Source organism: Equus przewalskii, chromosome 17, assembly GCF_037783145.1.
Source record: "Equus przewalskii isolate Varuska chromosome 17, EquPr2, whole genome shotgun sequence".
NCBI lineage: Eukaryota > Metazoa > Chordata > Mammalia > Perissodactyla > Equidae > Equus > Equus przewalskii.
In genome coordinates this window covers 48,181,767-48,201,059 of record NC_091847.1, presented here as the reverse complement: position 1 = coordinate 48,201,059, position 19,293 = coordinate 48,181,767, and the positions used below count along the sequence as shown (strand labels likewise).

The 19,293-nt window shown below is 38.6% G+C and overlaps 1 protein-coding gene across 13 annotated transcripts in view; it reads left to right on the top strand.

The window, feature by feature from the left end:
• The window catches only part of ABCB11 (ATP binding cassette subfamily B member 11), an 87,812-nt gene that overhangs the window by 48,700 nt on the left and 19,819 nt on the right, over nt 1–19,293 (top strand). For 2 of the 13 annotated variants that reach the window (XM_008544340.2, XM_008544328.2), the window contains exons 16-21: nt 436–637; nt 1,522–1,597; nt 5,933–6,035; nt 11,745–11,912; nt 16,754–16,858; nt 16,947–17,108. In XM_008544340.2, the coding sequence (XP_008542562.1) occupies nt 436–637; nt 1,522–1,597; nt 5,933–6,035; nt 11,745–11,912; nt 16,754–16,858; nt 16,947–17,108 (816 nt within the window). Of the gene's footprint in view, nt 1–435; nt 638–1,521; nt 1,598–5,932; nt 6,036–11,744; nt 13,300–14,885; nt 15,738–16,753; nt 17,109–19,293 lie in introns of those variants that run through there. The other 11 variants (XM_070580077.1, XM_008544354.2, XR_011528397.1 and 8 more) reach the window with 8 other exon arrangements.

The following is a 19,293-nucleotide window of genomic DNA, read 5'->3' as shown; positions in this document are numbered from 1 at the left end:
CTGCTGTAGGAAACACAGCTTATTGAGAGAGCAGACAGAGAGAGAGAGACTACATGGGTCAGTGTATCCAGTTTGACTGTTAAAAAATATTGGCTGACTACAATGTTCCTCAAAGTTGGATAGAAGACAGTATGATTTGCTTCCAAAAGCTGCACATGTAAAATTTAAAATTTTGTTAAGTCTAACTTATGTGATTAAAAAATTTTCCTTTTTTGTTTTTAGCTGTTAATTAATAGCAGAAATTGGATCAACGTGTGATGATGTTTATTACCATGAGAAAGTGGGCCGGTCTTTTCTAATATCTGCACAGCCTATTATTGAAGGATTTTCCCAGGGACAAGGCTCTGACTTACTTGTGGATTCTGAGATGATCCAAATGTCGATGTCGGCTCTGTCTTACAGTCTCGTTTAATGGTGCACTCTACCTCCTTGCAGATTCAGCGTGGACGTACAATCATTTCAGTTTCTCATCGCCTATCCACAGTCAGAGCTGCCGATGTCATTATTGGTTTTGAACAAGGTACAGCAGTGGAAAGAGGCACCCATGAAGAACTGCTGGAAAGAAAAGGAGTTTACTTCACTCTAGTGACTTTGCAAAGTCAAGGAGATCAAGCTCTTAATGAAGAGGACGTAAAGGGCAAGTGACTTTTCCATTATGCTTGCACATTATACTAGATAGTTAGCATATATAGTGCTTTATGGATTTCTATGCATTTTAATATACACTGTCTTATTTGTTCTCCCCAAAGCCCTGGGAGGCATTATATAGATGATATAGGAAAGAACAGAAGCTCAGGAGGTTTAGCTCCCTGATCAAGTCATAGAGTAAAATCCAGGTCTTCTGTGGAAGAACTTTCAATTCCATCCTTCTTTGTCCCCCCCCAACACTTTGCAAATAGAAGATGCTTCCTATAGTGCCTGCACACAGTAGGAGCTCTCTTCTTACTGGCTGAGTGAACTAATCAATGACTAAAATGTTTTATGCGTATTTTCACTAATGTAAATGGGTACTTCAGGCCCTAGGGTGCCTTCTCTTTTTCAATCTGAATTTTCAGATTTGCTGGTTTATCCCAGCCTACATTAACCAACCACTTCAAACTCTCTCTACCATATCACATCTGGATTTGTGAACTCCATTGGGTATGATAACATTGAACATGTAATTTATTCTAAAAAGAGTTTTTAAAAATTTGGTGAGTCTATCGTTTATTTTCCCACTTCTAGTGGGCTTCCCTTAAGTTTTTAATGATTTATATATGCTATAGCTATAGGATATCCATTTCTGTGCTGATAAAACATAGGCTGTCTCAGGTTAAAAGATTCAATCTTGCTGAGTATTTTGGAATTTCTCGTTAGAAGGTGCTGGACAAGTGCTAAGTTTCATTTACTGCACTAAAGTTAATAGACTGTCTTAGCATCAAATATAGTAATGATGTGCTAGGCAAACATAGTAAATAATTTTATTGTATATGGTTCTGCTTATTGTACACACTAAGGAATCACTCATGTTGTATTGAATAGGAAAAGACGAAACTGAAGGTGCCTTACTTGAGAGAAAACAGACCTTTAGCAGAGGGAGCTACCAGGCTAGTTTAAGGTAAGCCTAAGTGGTGGGGCAGATTTTAAAGTTTTCAGATATTCCTAGGAGCCTTCTGCAGCTGTGACCCTCAGGTCACAGTATCTTGAGTACGACAAGGAGAGTCCCAAGCATATCCCTAGGTCTCGTGTAATAGAAACATGTAAGGGAATCCTTGGTTACAGTACTGACATTTCTGTCTCCAGTTCATGGAGATTTTTAATTTAAATTTGGCTTCTCATTTTATTGGGGATGGGATCATGATAGAGATGGTCTATTGTTAAAATATTGTTTATTGAGCTTAGAAAGGAGATTTAAAAAAAAATTGTGTTGAGTCTGGTCCCCAGAACTAATTGTAGTATGAAGCACTGTCTTATATGAAGGTCAAATGCATGCCTTTAGCTCCATTCTTTAACCTACGGAGCTACAACTGAATTACAGATATTTCTGCTCCCAGAGTAACGCATCCAAAGTGAAATCATTCCTTAACTAGATGAAATAAGAAATGTATTTCCTTTTTCTTTTTCTTTTTGTGAGGAAGATTGTCACTGAGCTAACATCTGTGCCAGTCTTCCTCTATTTTGTATGTGGGACGCTGCCACATCATGCCTTCATGAGTGGTGCTAGGTCTGTGCCCAGGATCCAAACCTGTGAACCCTGGGCTGCCTAAGTGGAGCATGAGACTTAACCACTACACCACCAGGCTGGCCCCAAGAAGTGTATTTTCTAACCCTTACAGAGAATTTTCCTAAACATGAGCTATTCATTTTTCTGTGGATCAAAATAGGAGTAATCACTTTCAAAGCATATTTTTGGCGTATGCTATAGCAAGACTGTAAATTTTAGTCTTCCATCCTGGTTTAAGAGTTTCAATAAAATACTTCCTTTAATGTTAAAAGTTTGTGTATTAAGAAAAATTCTGCCCCAGAGTATTCGTCTATATTTGTGAAAATGTTATTCAAGATTTTTTTCTTGTTAAGAGACTATTGGTAGGCAATGGGCTGACAGCTTATTTCTCTACAGTTGTCCTCACCATTTCTAGGATATTTGATTCACGGCTGTGCTCTGAGCAAAGGCTCAGTTATAGGACTTGCTCATTCAAGATAGCGAATTGTTTATTGAAAATTGGTTAAAGAGGCTTAAAATAGAACATTCAGGTAACAACTCCAAGTAGTTCAAACATGGATGTATTTATTTTAGTATTTGAAGAGTAGTTCACTGAGTTTATGCTTAGGGTTTTTTATTTTTCCTTTTGAGAACAGGTCTATTCAGAAAATTTTCAAGAATTGCTAGCTTTAATGAATTTATTGAATTTGGAAAATAATAAAGCATAGCTTCAAGTTCCTTTATAAAGTAAAAGCTATAAAAATTGCCAAAATTATTAGGCAACTTTTATAGACATCTGGCATTACACTTAATCATGCTCTTCTGATTGGAATAAAAAAATTAAATTATAAGGGCCATTAGAATCACAACCTGAAGATACCAACTAATTTCTTCAACGGAGAGAATGCCTCGGCATCTCTATCGATCACTAGGTGAAAGGTTGCAGAGAGGAAGTTTATCTCATGGTCTGTTAACAAGAAGATCAATATTTTCTTAACTTTTCAGATGAACAAAATTCTACCCATTCTAAGTAGTTTACTTACAGTTCACTATGAGGACCAGACAACCATTTTTAATATAAACATTTCCTATGTGGCTATTAGTTCTCACAAATTCTACATTTTGATGACTAGGATGAGAAATCCAGGAATATAATCTATACACGGGAAGTAGCTATTAAACCTCCTGCAGAGAAAGATTTGTAAGTCTGAGTAAGAAGGTCTGTTAAAAATATCTCATTGTGTATGCTGACACATTTTTTTTGCTAAAAGATGACTAAATGAAATGTTAATTTGTATCCTCTTTCCTTGGCTTTGATCTTTCTGATGGCTAAGTCCCTCTTTAGTAATATATTTTAGGTTCAAGAGTAATTTAATGGATGACAGTAATTAATTTTCTAAATAATAATGTTGCAACAGAGAGAGCATTTATTCCCTGAATTAGCTGTTTTTATTTGTGGTGAGAAGTGGTGCACAGCTTCTGAGAAAGGAAGACGCAGATGCTATAGGTTTCTGAAAAGGGGTGTGATAGAATCCTAACTCTGGAGTTTATGGTAGACCATAAGAGGGGCAACTGGCTGCCAAGTAGGGTACCTGCCTAGCACCCTTACTGCCCACAGTCTCATTGGGACAGCCTATGCTAGACAGGTGGAAGGGTTTGGGGAATAGGGAGAGAGAGAGACTTAAGAAATATAAGACTGAAGTAGTAGAAATCCAAGGGGACGAGGATTTAGGTCTTCCTTGCCCAGAACCAGAGGAAGTCAACTATATTTTGAGACCCTCTCCTTTTCCACATACTCCTACCTTGGCTTCCAAGGCTCTGAGTTTGCTTTTTAGGTCCATGACCCTAAGTCTCAGCTCTATCATGACTCTGCTCTCTCCAGTTGACACATGCCTACTTCTCACACCTTCTGGAAAAGACATCTCAACCTTAGTTACCTAACCCAAGGAAACGACTCTGTTGCTGTAAAGTTTCGGGGCTGGTGGGAGGGAACTGGAGTGTCCCGGAGGCCAGTCTGGCAGCAGGAGTAGGAGTGAGGAGTGATTTCGTGCCTGGTCATAATAAGACTTGCAAGAGTTTGAATGTGCAAGAGCAAGGAAGAGGGATTACTTGTTGAACCTGGGTGACTAAGAGGATGGCAAAGCCATTAACAGAATGTGGGAACAAATTAAAATGATTAAGTTGATGTGTTACTGCCTTCACAAGAAGGCTGGATGACCACATATAATAGGCAGGCACCACCTTGATGTTTGTTTCAGTCTAATCTCACCTGAATACAAATGATAGAGAGAGACTTGGGAATGGTTCCCAATAGATGGCACTAAAACAGTTGATGCAGGTCTTCTGCTCTCTAACATCTTTCTCTTTACAACATATTACTTCAGATTACGTGCTTTGGTAACGTAACTGCCTGCCTCTAAAGTCTTCAGCATTGCCTCTATCACTTAGGACTATTTTCAAATGACTCAAAATCTAACCCCACCTGGTTTAACCTTTAAAATGAGGGAATCAGTTAAGATAACTAAATAGTCCAAGGATGCTTTGGCTTCAGGCAAGGTTGGGGCTTCAATGATACGTCCAAGATACATACAGATTCTCCCTCTTCCCTTCTCAACTCTACCTGTTTTCACTATTGGCTTCATTTTTCAGGAAGCTTCTTACTTTGAGGGTCTTGACATAATTGCCAGCAGCTCCCAGTGCTGCACACTTTCAAGTTTAACTCAGAGGAGAGTAGGAGTCTTCTTCCCAAAAGTCTCAGGAAATAAACCAAAGCAACCGAACCAATTGCTTCCTGTCTATCCCGTGCTAAGTGTATGTAACCAGTAAGCCTGTTTTCTCCTGCCTCTGTGCTTCTGTTCACACTGTTCTCTCAATCAGAAATGCTCTTCCCTCTCTAGTCTACAAATACCCAAATCCTACCTTAGCCACCTCTTCCATGAAGCCTTTCATGGTAATGCCTGCCGTACATTTCTTTATTCAAACCTGCCTTACAGCACTTACCACATTCTTCCTTTCATCAGGGTTGGGTGCACGCATTGCTCATCTACGAGATTTTACGTTCCTTGAGGGAGAAGTCTGTGATTGACCAGTCTTTGTATCCCCCCAGCACCTGGCAATGGTTTGCGTGTTGTAGGTGTCCAATAAGCCTCTGTTGAATGAATGAATGAATGAACGAACACATGAAGCTAAATTATATTTCAATAAAATATTTGTTAACTAAGTGCATCCCCAAGGGTGGTACATAGCCTGGAGAAAATCTCACTAGGGGCCCTATTTCCTCCAGCTAGCTCATTTGTATCCAGGTGGCATTATGCTAAAGTAAACATGAAATATAGACAGAGAAAGGGAGAGAGATCAAAACTACAACCTACAACCAGAAGGGAGGTAAAGGCGATGGACCACTGCCATTACAGCAATTAGCAGAACCATGTAGATTTGGAATGGATTTGAGTCTTAGACTTCTTTTTTTGGCGGACTAGTGGGACAACTTGAACACCCTTCTCTTTCTCTTTTCTTGGGTACACTCTGAATCAGAGTCTAGCTTGGGACCCACAGCAACCAACCTGATTAGCTCTGCCCTAAGAAGAGGTTTGTGAAACCTAACAAGGAAGCTCCTTTATCTGGTTACCATGTGACCTAGTGAACATTTCTGTTTATTTGACACATGTGATGCAACCTTGGACACTAGTTGAGTCCTGTTCTAGCCTGCCCACAATCTACAGATTCTTTCATCTTTCTGTTTGTTTACAGATCTTCCATCCGGCAGCGTTCCAAGTCTCAGCTTTCTTTCCTGGTACATGATCCTCCAGTAGGTGTTATAGATCATAAGTCTACTCCTGCAGAAGACAGACAGGTCAGGCACCAATTTAAGGATATCTGAAAACTTTTTTTCAAATTTGTAAATCTCTTTCTTAAATTATAATTGCCTGAATTGTCTTGTCAACAAAGGTATTTGATAAGGCTAGCCCTTATACAAGTCATCACAAATTTTGAATTAATGGGGGCTGATTTGGTCTTATGGACATTTGTTTACTTCATACAATTTTATAATAATTGTTTTAGAATGCATTTAAAACTAACACTATTCATTTTAACATAATTCAAAATAACACAATAATTAAAGAGATGGGAGAGGAATCAACTCCTAGAGCCATATAAAACTTTCTCCATAAAGATGCCAGTAGCCCAAGCTGTTGTGGGCACAGTCTAACTTTCAGGTAAGGAGAACATCCCTCCTCCTGAGAGCCTTCCTTGGTCACTGTACCTCACTCTTCAGCCCTGACGCTTTCACATCCATCCCCCGTTACTCTTCATTTGAGTCTTTTCATGGCAATTCTCTTACTGAGCCTTATTTGAGGTCATGCTGTCTTATCCCCTTACTAAATTAAAAGTTTCCAAAGTGAATGACTAAGTAGTATTTGTATTTGTATGGACTTGGGCACCTAGCCCAGTGGCCTGCGCTTAGCAGGACATCAGGAGATTTTAGAACTAGGATGAAAAATTGAATTTCTACAATAAAATAAGCCCAAACCACAAGATTTATCCAAGCAAATAAGTCAGAGAGTATTCTAATTACAAGCACATCCATTATGCATGATGTAATTGCAAATTGTCTTTAAAAAATTTCAATGTGAGAATTCATTTTGTAAGTAATTATGAACATTGGTTCACAATGACAAATTTGGAAAAAAGTACAGTACTGCTTATGATCTGGTGACTATGGTAGAAGGATTGTTAAGGCTCTCTTTCAGTTTTCATGTATTAGTAATGGATGAATAGAGGACTCATAACTAATAGAGTTGGTTTAAATAAATTTCATAGAAGAACACCTTTTCTCAGAAGCAGCAGGATGAACCACAATGAGAGAAATGTATTTCTCTAAGCATGATTGTCTACTGCATCTTGCCATTAACGATTCGGCTCCTCTTCTAGTTCTTGAAATGGGTATTTCATTTATGTCCATGGTGCTGCCACTAATAACTACAAAATGCATTATGTATGGAGTTTAATAGAACTTCAAGGGAGAAAGGACAAAGCACTACACTGAATTGTCAAACATAATAGCACCAATCATATTCAATTTTTGCATTTTCATGTTTTTTCTTTCTAGTTTCTAGGTAGACGTTTGACAATAAAAGCAAGAGAGTTAGGAAGGAAGGAAAAGAAAATCTGATTTTGTTGTTGTTATTGCTGAAATTGGTAGATGGCCCAGCATAGTTGCAGAGAGCAATTAGATTCCCGGAGACCTGGACATCGATTCCCATAGAGTTCTTATGATGCAGGGAAAACTCAGAAGGGAGTCATTGAAATAAAAGGAAACCTCAATCAAATATAGAGATTAGTTTTAGAGAAATAAAAATGCTCCATATAATATTCTACTCATCAGCATTGTAAATTAGAATGGAACAATTAAATTCAATTAAATGTAAGCAACTGTAATTTTAAAAAGATGCCACTTGATATTCTCTCTCTAGTTAAGGGAGAAAAAGGAAGAAGAAGGAAAAAAATGACAGGAAAGCCAACACGATTTTGCTAGAGCTCCAAGAGGAGAACATCTTATGCTTGTATTAATATTGCTTGTTTGTGTGACAATTATATTGGAGTCTCTTAGATTTAAAGAATTCCGTATTTTTAAAAAGGAAACAACAGAATTAGGGTTAATAAAATTTAACTTATGGGATTTCTAATCCAACTAAATTTTAAAATATTTTAAATATCTGGGTTATTCTAATCCCAAGTATCTTTTAAAGTACTTTAATAGTTAAGTCTTGCAAGCGCAAGTCCTGGTGAAATCCTTTCTTTTCCTCATTTTGTTGGGGAAGCTCTAACCTTACCTTCTTTTAATTGGGAGATGTTCTATCTTATGTTGCAGTGCAAAAGGTTTACTTACATAAAGGAGTTATCTCCACCTTGTGGTCTCAGAGTTTTGACTCTGAAAACGTAGAAGAGATATTTTCATAAGTCTGTGCTTCCAAAATCTGAGGAGTGTCTGACCCAAGATCTCATAGTCAGCTGGTGACAGAACTAAAACTACAGCTTGTCTCTCTTGCTCTCCAACCTGTGCTCGTGCTTCCCATAAATGGAGTCAGATCTTAGTCATAATGCTGATAAAATTAACTTTAGGATTAGGGGAAAACTGCAGGTTAGAGGTTCTAGTCTCTGATATCTAGGCATCTCTTTCATGAAAACCAAAAAACAAGGTAGAATATATATGAGATCAAGTCAAGGTCAAATATTAGAGACCCATCACTTTGTTACAGCTAACTGTAAGATAGGCTTTAGGTATTGGTTAAGAGAGAGGACAAAGACAGGACCCATTAAAATGACTATCAGTATTTGTTCATTTGGAGACTCTCTGCTCCCTTGTCATAATTACCATTTCTTATCATCAAATCTTAAAGCCATTATTTAGGCAGGAGGCCCCTGGGGATTGTCATGATGAAACCAGTGTAACAAAGTAGAGAAAGTAAGACATAATATTTAAGTAGGAAGTTCTATTTTCACTTGACCTACACAAGGAGACGGAGGGAAGGAAACTGGGAAAAGTCCAGTGTCTCTCATTGAACCATCTCCATAGTAGGGGAGCCATCAGTATTTTTTCAAGTAAATGTTTTGTTGCATGTATGCACCATGGGCATAAAAGCTTCATTCGTTCTTTCATCCAATAAACATTGATTGCACACCTATTATGTGCCCGGTATTGTGGTAGGAACGCAAAGATGAGCAAAAGCCACTGTCCTCCTCCCTGCACTGGAGTTGCTGGTAGGATTTTTCTTTACATCTGATAAAAGAGCACTGTGCAACTTGACATTGCTACAACAGGGGCGGGAACTCCGCAGTGCTGAAACACATGTAGACTTTTGCCATTTTATCTCTCTCTCCCTTTATATATAGAGGGAAGATGAATAAATTCATCTTTAGCTTTTAGATGAGTAAACACGTCTTTAGCTTTGCAAAATCAGAGAATAAAGCCCTTCTATACATAATGACTTCAATTATATTTTGTTTTCTTTTATTCTTCTATTATTCTTTTAGCTATATCAAATAAATGTCAATTAAAAATCAATTACTCAGAGACAGGTTTCCTAGTTTTTGCATCATTCAGACTTGATAATCACATCGCCTTTGGGCTTGGGGGAGAGTTTTCTTTAAAGTCAAACTTGTATTCAAATTAATTAAATTTTGCCTCTTGTTAGTTTATCTTGGAATGATAACTACTTGACAAAAGTTACTTCATATTGCTTTTAAATGTCTTAGGTTTTGTTGTTTAGAGTTAGGTTTACTTTCAGGTATCAGAAGGCCAGGAAAATTTCTGTCATGTCAGGCTGTGAGTGGATCATCCTGTAGGGCAGTGGTTCTGGGAATGTTGGAGTTTAATGCCCTTACAGGGTACAACACAGCTGACACTTTCAAAATGTGTAATTGTGGAATCTTAGACAATTAGTGCTGGAAGGAGTCTTGAAGATCATATACTGAGGATCTCACAAACTAGGCTTTGTTACCAGAATTACCCGGGGAGTATTTTTTAAAATACAGATACACACTTAGGATTACTACATTAGAATTTCTGGTGATGGGGCACAAGAACCTGTATATCTGATCATTGACCCACGTGAGTCGGTATGCACCCACATCTGGACACCAACCACTGTCTAGAACTGTAAAGGGTCTGATATTTTGCTCTTTTGCAAACTATCAAGTTAGCCTGCCACAGTTTCATGGATGCTGGCAGAATACACAAGAGTCCTATGTCAGAGACAAAAGACGTTATTACTCACAGCAAGAGCAGTAGCCAGAATACAGCATTTGCACTGTTTTCCCAGCCCAATGCTTACTTCCCATAAGTTGATGCAAAGAGGGCTAGATGATACCAGCAAGTGAAGGGGCGTGTGTTACAGGAAAGAAATCCCAGGCTTAAGGCACCTGATTCATTTATAATGGGCAATAAGCACACCTGCTCTTTTCTTGGGATGGTAGAACCATCTCTGTGCTCCAAGGCTATTTGCTACACAAACATCCCTGAAAAAATAATCTAAACAAAAGTAGTCAGTGCCCCTGTTCACAAGATATGCAGAAGCACATATCAGAGACTGATAGAGACTTGCCTCCCCAAAACAACTTAGTCCAACTCTGTCATTTTGAGGATGAGATATTGAGCCCCAGAGAGCGAAAGTGTTTGGTGGTGTATTACACTGGTGGTCGTAAGGGTCTCATCCAAGAACCCCGTTCTTTCTACATCTGTTCCGCTCATGCTTTCCTAGGTGCGCTTCTTTCTCTCTGGCATTGATTTCCTAGAGCTAGTAAGCTGTCAGAGATGAAATCATTGAACAGAAGGATTTGCTGCATGAGGGAGTAGTAATGACAAGTCCAAGTGTTGAGGGCGGGCCAAGAGAGAACTTGAAATGGAGGCACTAACAAATCCATCACCAGCTGAGTTGCCTTCCTCTATCCTGTTCGGCTTGCAACTATCATGACATGGACATGACACCAGACATATATTTAAATGGAATTGGTAATGTGGTCTTTGACTTTGTAAACAGAAGGAAAGTATTTGAAGTTCCTCACTGTTGTCTGTTCCTGACATTCAGCTGTCTAAAGGGTAAATTACTACATGTTAATGAAAGAGAGTGCTAACTAATAGTTTTGTAGTCAATTTGCTATACATATTTTTAGTATATTTTAATAGAAAAGTAAAAAAAATTCAATATAGGTCTATATAAACCATCTAAAATCCTTTCTCAAACAAAGTGAGTAATAAATTTGATAACATTGAATAAATGGGCCTATAGACTGAGTAATATCTATAGCAAGGAAAAGTGATGGTTATAATAATAGACTTCTGGAAATAATATTTGCCTTCAAGAGAATAAAAATTTGCTAGCTCTGACATTTTAATGCAACTAAAGAGATCAGGATAAGGAAATATTGAAATAATTTTTACTCCTTGTGATGAAAATGTAGAATTTAGAAGTCCAAATAGGTTATCATGTACTTCTGGGTACTCATTAAGAAAAACTCTACAAAAAACATGTAAATTATAATTGTTGACAGCACTTAATAAATTTTTAAAATTATTTTGCCTGTTTCAGATACACTGGCCTGCCTTAGAGCTTTAGCCAGTTACTGGATTAAAGAGCTTTGATATTTAGGAAGGGCATATCTTGAAAATTTCAGAAGTCCTCAAATATGTAAATATCACTCAAGCACAAAAATTTTTTTAAATTAGAGGGTTCCTTTTCTGAAAGATCCAACATATGTATCACTCCCTGAGAGTTAATACGTATGTGATTATGAAATGAGAACTGTAAGGTCACCTCCAGATGAGTTCTCCCTCTAGGCTCAGTCCCTTCTGAGTCATAGCATGGTCTCAAGCAGTTCAAGACTGTTCCTCACAAAATAACAATCACTGCATCTCGTAGATCTTTGAGGTCACTCATAACCAATCAATCCATGACTCTTAAATCTGTGGCTGCTGAGTGGTCTGCTGTGTAATAGAAGAGTGGATGCAGAATGTCTGTGTGTACATTTCTGAATGACTACTGTAACCCTCTCTCCCCTCAAGGACAAGGACATTCCTGTGGAAGAAGAAGAAGTTGAACCTGCCCCAGTTAGAAGGATTCTGAAATTCAATGCTCCGGAATGGCCCTACATGCTGGTAGGGGCCGTGGGTGCAGCTGTCAATGGCACAGTTACACCCGTCTATGCCTTTCTGTTCAGCCAGATTCTTGGGGTAAGCAAAAGGCTGGACTAGCTTTATTCTCCTCATACCTTTTGTTTTTCCATCAGTAGATAGTGTCGTTTTTGGTAGGTTGGCTCTTTGTTTTAACGTATTCAGCTCTTTTTGGTTAGCTCCTTTTTTTCATCTCTAAAGGATTAAAAAGGCCTCGAGTCTCCATCACACAGAAGGTAAGAAGGCGAAGCTGAGCACTCATTTGGGCTGGGAGGACACTCGTATAGTCATCATGTCTGTAAAAAATGGCACTGTGGCTGCAAATTTAGTGTTAGAAGAGGGCGATTTACCTATATGCAAACCAAATCATAATGCAAAGCATGTTCGTTGAATAATGCGAAAGGATTTCAGGGCCATTTTGATCTTGCTGAACAGCTGAGGTACAAAGTCTGATTCATAATAGCAGATGTTAGTGCATGTTGTATAATTCTCTGCTTTCCTGCTGATGGCACCATTGAAATGGGGGAGGTGAGGAGGAAACAGGACAAAGAAGAGAGAAGTAAAATAAGTCATGGATAAAGAATAAGTTTATTTCAATTTTTCACTTCCTAGGAGTTTTGGTATTCTCTATCTGACTTTGTTGCTATAATAAAATAATAATAATAACTGCAAACATTCATTAAATGCTAAGCACTTTATATATAATAGTTCACTAAACTTTCCTAATAACCACCTGTGGTAGGTATTCTTATTGTTCCCATTTTACAAAAGAGCAAACCAAGGCATAGAGAACTTACAATAGCAAGCAGTGGAATCTGAGATTCAAAGCCGGACAGTGTGACTGCAGAGCCAGGTTCTAATAAAAGCTTATCATTGCAAAATTAGCTATCAAAATGCTATCATGTTTTCTTAGTTGAAATTTACACACACACACGCAAATCCTGTGAGATCAACACGGAGGCAAACTTAGAATTTAGAGTACTTTATTGACATGTTCAGTGACACAGGCATTAGGTGATGGGGCCAGGACTAGAACCCAGTTTTCTGAAGCCTAGCCTAAAGGATTTGCCAGCATGACACACTGTCAGAACTTAGTAAGAGTCCTAAGGTTTAGTTTCCCCTTCTACATCTCTCTCTTGCCGCCTCTCTGGTAGAGGTCCTGACCAGAAAAATGTTCCCACAGGCATAGGTTGTAAAGAAAGAGGCGGATAGTCTGCAAACACAATCAATCAATTTTGTGGGGAAGGCTCCAGCCACGGCTTCAGTCTTCACACTGCCCCCTTGTGGTGAGTGAGGAAATCATGTTAATTTCAGGGAGGTAGGAAATTGGAAACATAGGGACCTTCAACTCTGGTAAATTGAATTTCTGGTTATGTGAAAAATTTTATGCTGAAAATATTTGAAATAATTTATATCTCTTAATGCCTAGTAATTACAATATACTAAATATAATAGAAATGTCGTTTATTCATTCAACAGATATTTGTTGATTATCTCCCCTAGATGCAGTGCTAGGAATTTGGGAGGGCAGTATCAGTCATGGTGCCTTCCCTAATGGAGATTCAGGTCCATGAGGAAGACAGAGAGTAAACAGAAAAATCCACTCATCGTTCAACAAATATTTATTGATCATTTATTGTTTACCAGACACTGTTGCTGATGTTGGGGTCAGAGTTGTGAAGGAGAAAACCAGAGCCCCTTCCTGCCCTCATAAAGCTGACATTCTAGCAGGGAGAGGCTCTGGAAATGCATCTCACTGAGCATTGATGTAGCTGTAGAAGGTGTGGGGGATAGAGTTGAATCCATAAAGACCCAAGACTGTGCTCTAGATGTTTGCCTTTAAAATAAATCCAGGTTGTCAGCATCTTTGCTGATCATTTCTCTCTTATAAAAGCGGACTAAGAAATATACTCATCTAACTTCACCTAAACCCTATATGAGTTGCTGTGGAAAAAGTCCTGGGTTCCCTGTCAGGAGACCTTTACTCTGAAACTGGCTGTGCTGGTTACTTATCAAGTACTGTATGCCCTGAGGTCACCTCATGCCACTTCTCTGGGCCTCGGTTCCCTCAATTATAACATGAAGGATTGACAAAGACGATTTCTAAGACAACGTCCAGCTTAAGTGGTCTATGAAATGGCTAAGTCAGAAAACACTTGATTCATCAATAACCCCTGCCTTCCTAGAGCACCCACCAGATACTGGTGGTGAGAGTATTCTGGGCAATTCTTCTGATCACCACCAGAAGTCCTAGGAAGGACTTAGCCCGAGCAATGGAGCTTTTCACTTAAGGGCTGCAGGACCAGAGTAGCTGAATCTAGTGGTGAGATCCAAAGTTTGCTCCTGGATACTGTTCTCACATGGTTGGATTTGCTAAGAGAATGAACCTAAACAAACTACTATTTTTTTCTCTCTGATAAAGAAGATTGTTTCTGTTTGTCTCTTAGCATAATTATCACATATTCATCAGCAGATTCACGATGCTTTCATCTCATAGGGTGTAATCACGAATCGGATAATAGTCTGTTTTTAATTGTGCTATTTTCATTCTGACATATCTAAAGGGCACAATATTCACATTTGGTGTTTTGAGACCACATTTGGGAACGCGGACCCAGCAAATGATTGGGCATTGTTAAAAACCTGGTTGCTAATCTAGTGAAGTCTTAATATACATGTAAGGCATAATTTATCTGATTCGCTTTCCCTGGGTCTCTTTGACTTGGAAAATGTGCCAAATGTTCCAAGCACAGCAATTTGGATGTAGCATGCTGGGAAAAAGCATGAACTTTGGAGTCAGCCAGCCCTGCATTTGTAATAAGTTTCTGCTCTGTACTCTCTGTGTGCATTTGGGCAAGGGGCTTCTCCTTGATGAGCCTTAGTTTCCTCATCTAGAATATGGAGCAAGGAAATCTACCTCACTGGGTTGTTTTAAGGATCCTAATTTAAGGAAATTCTCTCAAATTAAATTAAGTGACACATTTGGCGTCTGGTAAATATTAAGAGTTTCTTGAATGTTCGTTTTATCCTTAGGCACATTTAGCATTATAAAAATGGCACAGATGGATGCTCAAACCACAGCTAGTCTAAGAACAGAGGAACCTATGGACGGGCAGCCCATTGGGTTGCGTTTCAACAAGAATGTACAAAGAACTCATGGAGGAGAATTTTGTGAAAAAAGATTATGGATAGATAGATGCCCAATCTTGAACTGGACAGTTGTGTGGGTTTAACATTAGCCACACATTCTTTTTTAACACTGAGAAGATGGGTAACACCAAGAACCAGGAGAACGTGTCCAGAAGAAAACCACTGCACTGGAATCTGAAAAATAGGCATTTCCTTATCCAATAATAACTACTAGCTAAATGAACTTGGACAGAAGACTCAATGTTTTGGGCTTTAGTTTTCCGTCTGTAAAATGAGTTAAGCTGGCTAATCTGTGGTTCTACAGTCCAGGATTATGATAGGAGACCTGTAGGGAGGAAGGGGACTTGTCACATCGCAGCTTGGGGCTGCAGGAGATTTGTATAGGGATATTTAGAACCAAACTGAAATATGTCTTTAAACCCCTGAATTTGCAAACTCTAAACACGCGAGTTATCCCATGCTGGGAAGAATGACTGTGGTGACTTCTGAGCCCACTTTCCTCTGTGTTAAGAACCATGAAGGCCCTGGAAACTCTTGTCCTAGAAACCAGTAGACCTCATGACTGTAGAACCCCTCCCACCACTTTTGGAATTTGTGATCATTTGAACAGGTTATTTTTGCTTCACAAAAAAGCGTTTGTCAGTGGAATGGTGCACAATGCTTTCAGGAGATTTATTTGGCGTATGGCAGGTACTCGATGAATGTTTATTGAATAAATGGGATTTTTTTGAGCAACTGCTTGTTGGCCTTGTTTTAGTTACTCAAATTAATTCAGAACAATAAATAGGGATTTATTGTACAGCTCTCTAATGCATACTTTTTCTGAACTCTCACAGTTCCCTCCCTTAGTCTGAATTGGGAAGGTTTTATTGTACCTAAAATCTGTGTCACTGTAGGTCAATGTCGGTAGAATATGCGGCTGTTCTTCCCATTCTCTTCCTGCAACTGCGTGGTCCCCAGTCAGTTACTGGAGCACGTGGCTGACAGTTCACAATATGCTTATGAGTATAGCTTACTACTTACTATAAACTAAAAAATAACAAAACACCCTCAATTTCCATGAGTTTTTGAGGGGGAACTTTTTCAGCTTCTAGTGATGTCGAGGCAACAACCTCAGTCTCAGATGGATACAAACTTGTCAGTGTCCCGATAGCTAGTTGCTTCTTTAACGATGGTATTATTTGTATACATATAATCTATAAAACTTATAACAGGTAAGATACCTGAGTGCGAAAATCATCTTTATTGCGTCTATTATTTGAGAAAGACAGAGGTCGTAACAATACTTTGAATTTTGTCCCAGATAACATTCTCAGATTCTCAAGTATCTTCCTCACCTTTCTTCCTCCCTCCCTTCCATTCTTTCTTTCTTCCTTCCTTCCTTCCTTCTTCCCTGTTTCCTTCCTCCTTTCCTTCCTTCCTGTTTTTTCTTCGCCTTATTACATAAAGGACTTGAAGCATTTCATTATATTTTTCATCTCTATCAAAGAAAAACCAAAACAACTGCCTACATCAGGCAAAGAAACAAGACAAAAACCCTAACTATGGCTTTTCATTCACCAGGCTTCCTTCCCCATACGGAATTAAAATGCACAAATTCCCAGTTAACTTTGGTTTAATTACTAGTTTGTTTAAAGTGAAACTGTTTTTAACCCAAGGCTTAAGAGAAATTTCTTTTAAACATTTGAATTTGTTTCTTTCGGTATTATTTTTGATAATAAAGTTATTTCCTTGCTCACCATCTTGCAAAGACTTTTTCACTTCCTGATAAAGAAGAACAAAGGTCACAGATCAATGGTGTGTGCCTGCTCTTTGTAGCAATGGGCTGTGTATCCCTTTGCACTCAATTTCTGCAGGTAAGGAATTTTATTTTTTAGTTAGTAATTTAGCTATTTCTCCTCTTTTCATGTTAAAAATATCACTAAAGACTCCTTTCTGTTTTAGGGGTATGCTTTTGCTAAATCTGGAGAGCTCCTCACAAAAAGGCTACGCAAATTTGGTTTCAGGGCAATATTGGGGCAAGACATTGGCTGGTTTGATGACCTCAGAAATAGCCCTGGAGCGCTAACCACAAAGCTTGCTACAGACGCTTCTCAAGTTCAAGGGGTGAGCTCTGGGGGAAACCAGGGGCGTTAAGTAGACCTTCTTTCCTTCCAGTTTTCTGACAACCATCTATGTATTTTCTATAGAATAGGAACTTGCTGGCTTGAGATACCCTCGAGCCGCATGGCCCCCATTTCCAGAGCTGACAAATAGCAGCTAAAGCACAGCGTCTCCTCGGCAGGTCTCAGAATCAGGAGTCAAAATTCTGTCAGGGTTTTGGATTTCCTCTGAGTCTAGCAACTGAGAAGAACTTCCCTGAGACTCATTCCTCAGATGGTTTTCAGGCCCAGAGGCTCAGATTCCACAAGACTTAATAGCATCCCCCAGGGGGTGGAGGCAAAGAGTGTGTGGGACAAAAGCCTCCTTACACAGGTGCCCAGGGCAGAGTTAGTCTTAGGAAAGCAGAAGCTACTCTGAGCTGCCTCTGTGAGAGCCCCTGTCAACAGGCAAAGCTGTGATTTCTAATCCCCAGAAACTGCAGCCTTGTTCAAGGGACCTACACACATGTATAAGATGAGGTTACACCTTGATAAAAACAGGCACTTGGATTAAAGTGATGAGAATCAAGTTTGCCTCCTAACACCTCTACTCATTTTCTATGAGAATGAAAAAAAAAAAAGGAAAAAAGAAAAATCGTGGTTTGTTTGGGAGGTTAATGGAAGAAAAAAACTCTCCAGACTGATAGTGCTGAGCCGTGTCTTGACTCCTAGCCAGCTCCACCAAAAATGCGGCCGATGGTATGGGAGAATTCCAAAGGCACGTGGAACCCTCTCACTCAGAGGAAAATCCCTGTAAATATTTTACTTTCCAGCCTTCTAGGTTTTTTCTATGTACACATGTGCTTCCCACAGACTTTGGGTGACACTCTACCTATTGTTTTGTAATCTTTCTTTTTTTCCCTTAAAAGAATCTGATGTGAGCATATTTTGGTCATTAAATATTTTTCTATAATAGATTTTTAATGACTGAATAATTCGTCATGTTAATGTATCACCATTTCTTAAAGAATTGCCTATTTATGTTTTTCCCTGTTGCCCAGCCCGCCAAGCAATTTGTATCACTTTACATCAAGCTTGGAACATCCTTGATTATTTCTTTAGTTCTCAAAATGTAATCACTGGATCAAAACGTGTAATCATTTTGAAGGGTTTTACTATGCATTGTCTTACTGCTTAAAGAAAGTTTGTGCCAATTTCACTTTCTTTTTTATTATTTTATTTTAGGATTATTATTTGTTATTGAAGTATACAATATTATGTTGGTTTCAGGTATACAACATAGTGGATTCTGCATTTTTAAACATTACGAAATAATCTCCATGATAAGTCTAGTAACCATAGAAAGTTATTATAATATTATTGACTATATTCCCACATGTTGTACATTACATCCTTGTGACTTATTTATTTTATAACTGGAAGTTTGTACCTCTTAATCCCCTTCACCTATTTTGCCCAGCCCCTTACCTCCTTCCCTTCTGGCCACCCCAGTTTGTTCTCTGTATCTGTGAGTCTGTTTCAGTTCTGTTTTGTGTTCATTTGTTTTGTTTTTTAGGTTCCACAAATAAGTGAAATCATATCGTATTTGTCTTTCTCTGTCTGACTTATTTTGCTTAGTATAATACCCTCTGGGTCCATCCAAGTTGTCACAAGTGGCAAGATTTCATTCTTTTTTATGGCTGGGTAATATTTCACTGTATATATAGATACCACATCTTTTCATCCATTCATCCATCAATGGGCACTTACTTAGGTTGCTTCCGTATCTTAGCTATTCTAAATAATGCTGCAATGAACATGGGGGTGCATATATCTTTTCAAAGTAGTGTTTTTGTTTTCTTTGGCTAAATACCCAGAGGTAGAATTGCTGAATTGTATGGTTGTTCTATTTTTAATTTTTTGAGGAACCTCCATACTGTTTTTTATAGTGGCTGAACAAACATTGTATGAGGGTTCCCTTTTTGCCACATCCTCGTCAACTCTTATTTGTTGTCTTTTTGATGATAGTCATTCTGACAAGTGTGAGGGTGATGTCTCATTGAGATTTTTATTGTTACTGATGTCCACCATTTTTTCATGTGTCTGTTGGCCATCTTATGTCTTCTTTGGAAATATGTCTCTTCAGGTTCTCTGCCCTTTTGTTTTTCTTTTTAGTGAGGAAGATTGGCCCTGAGCTAATATCTATTGCC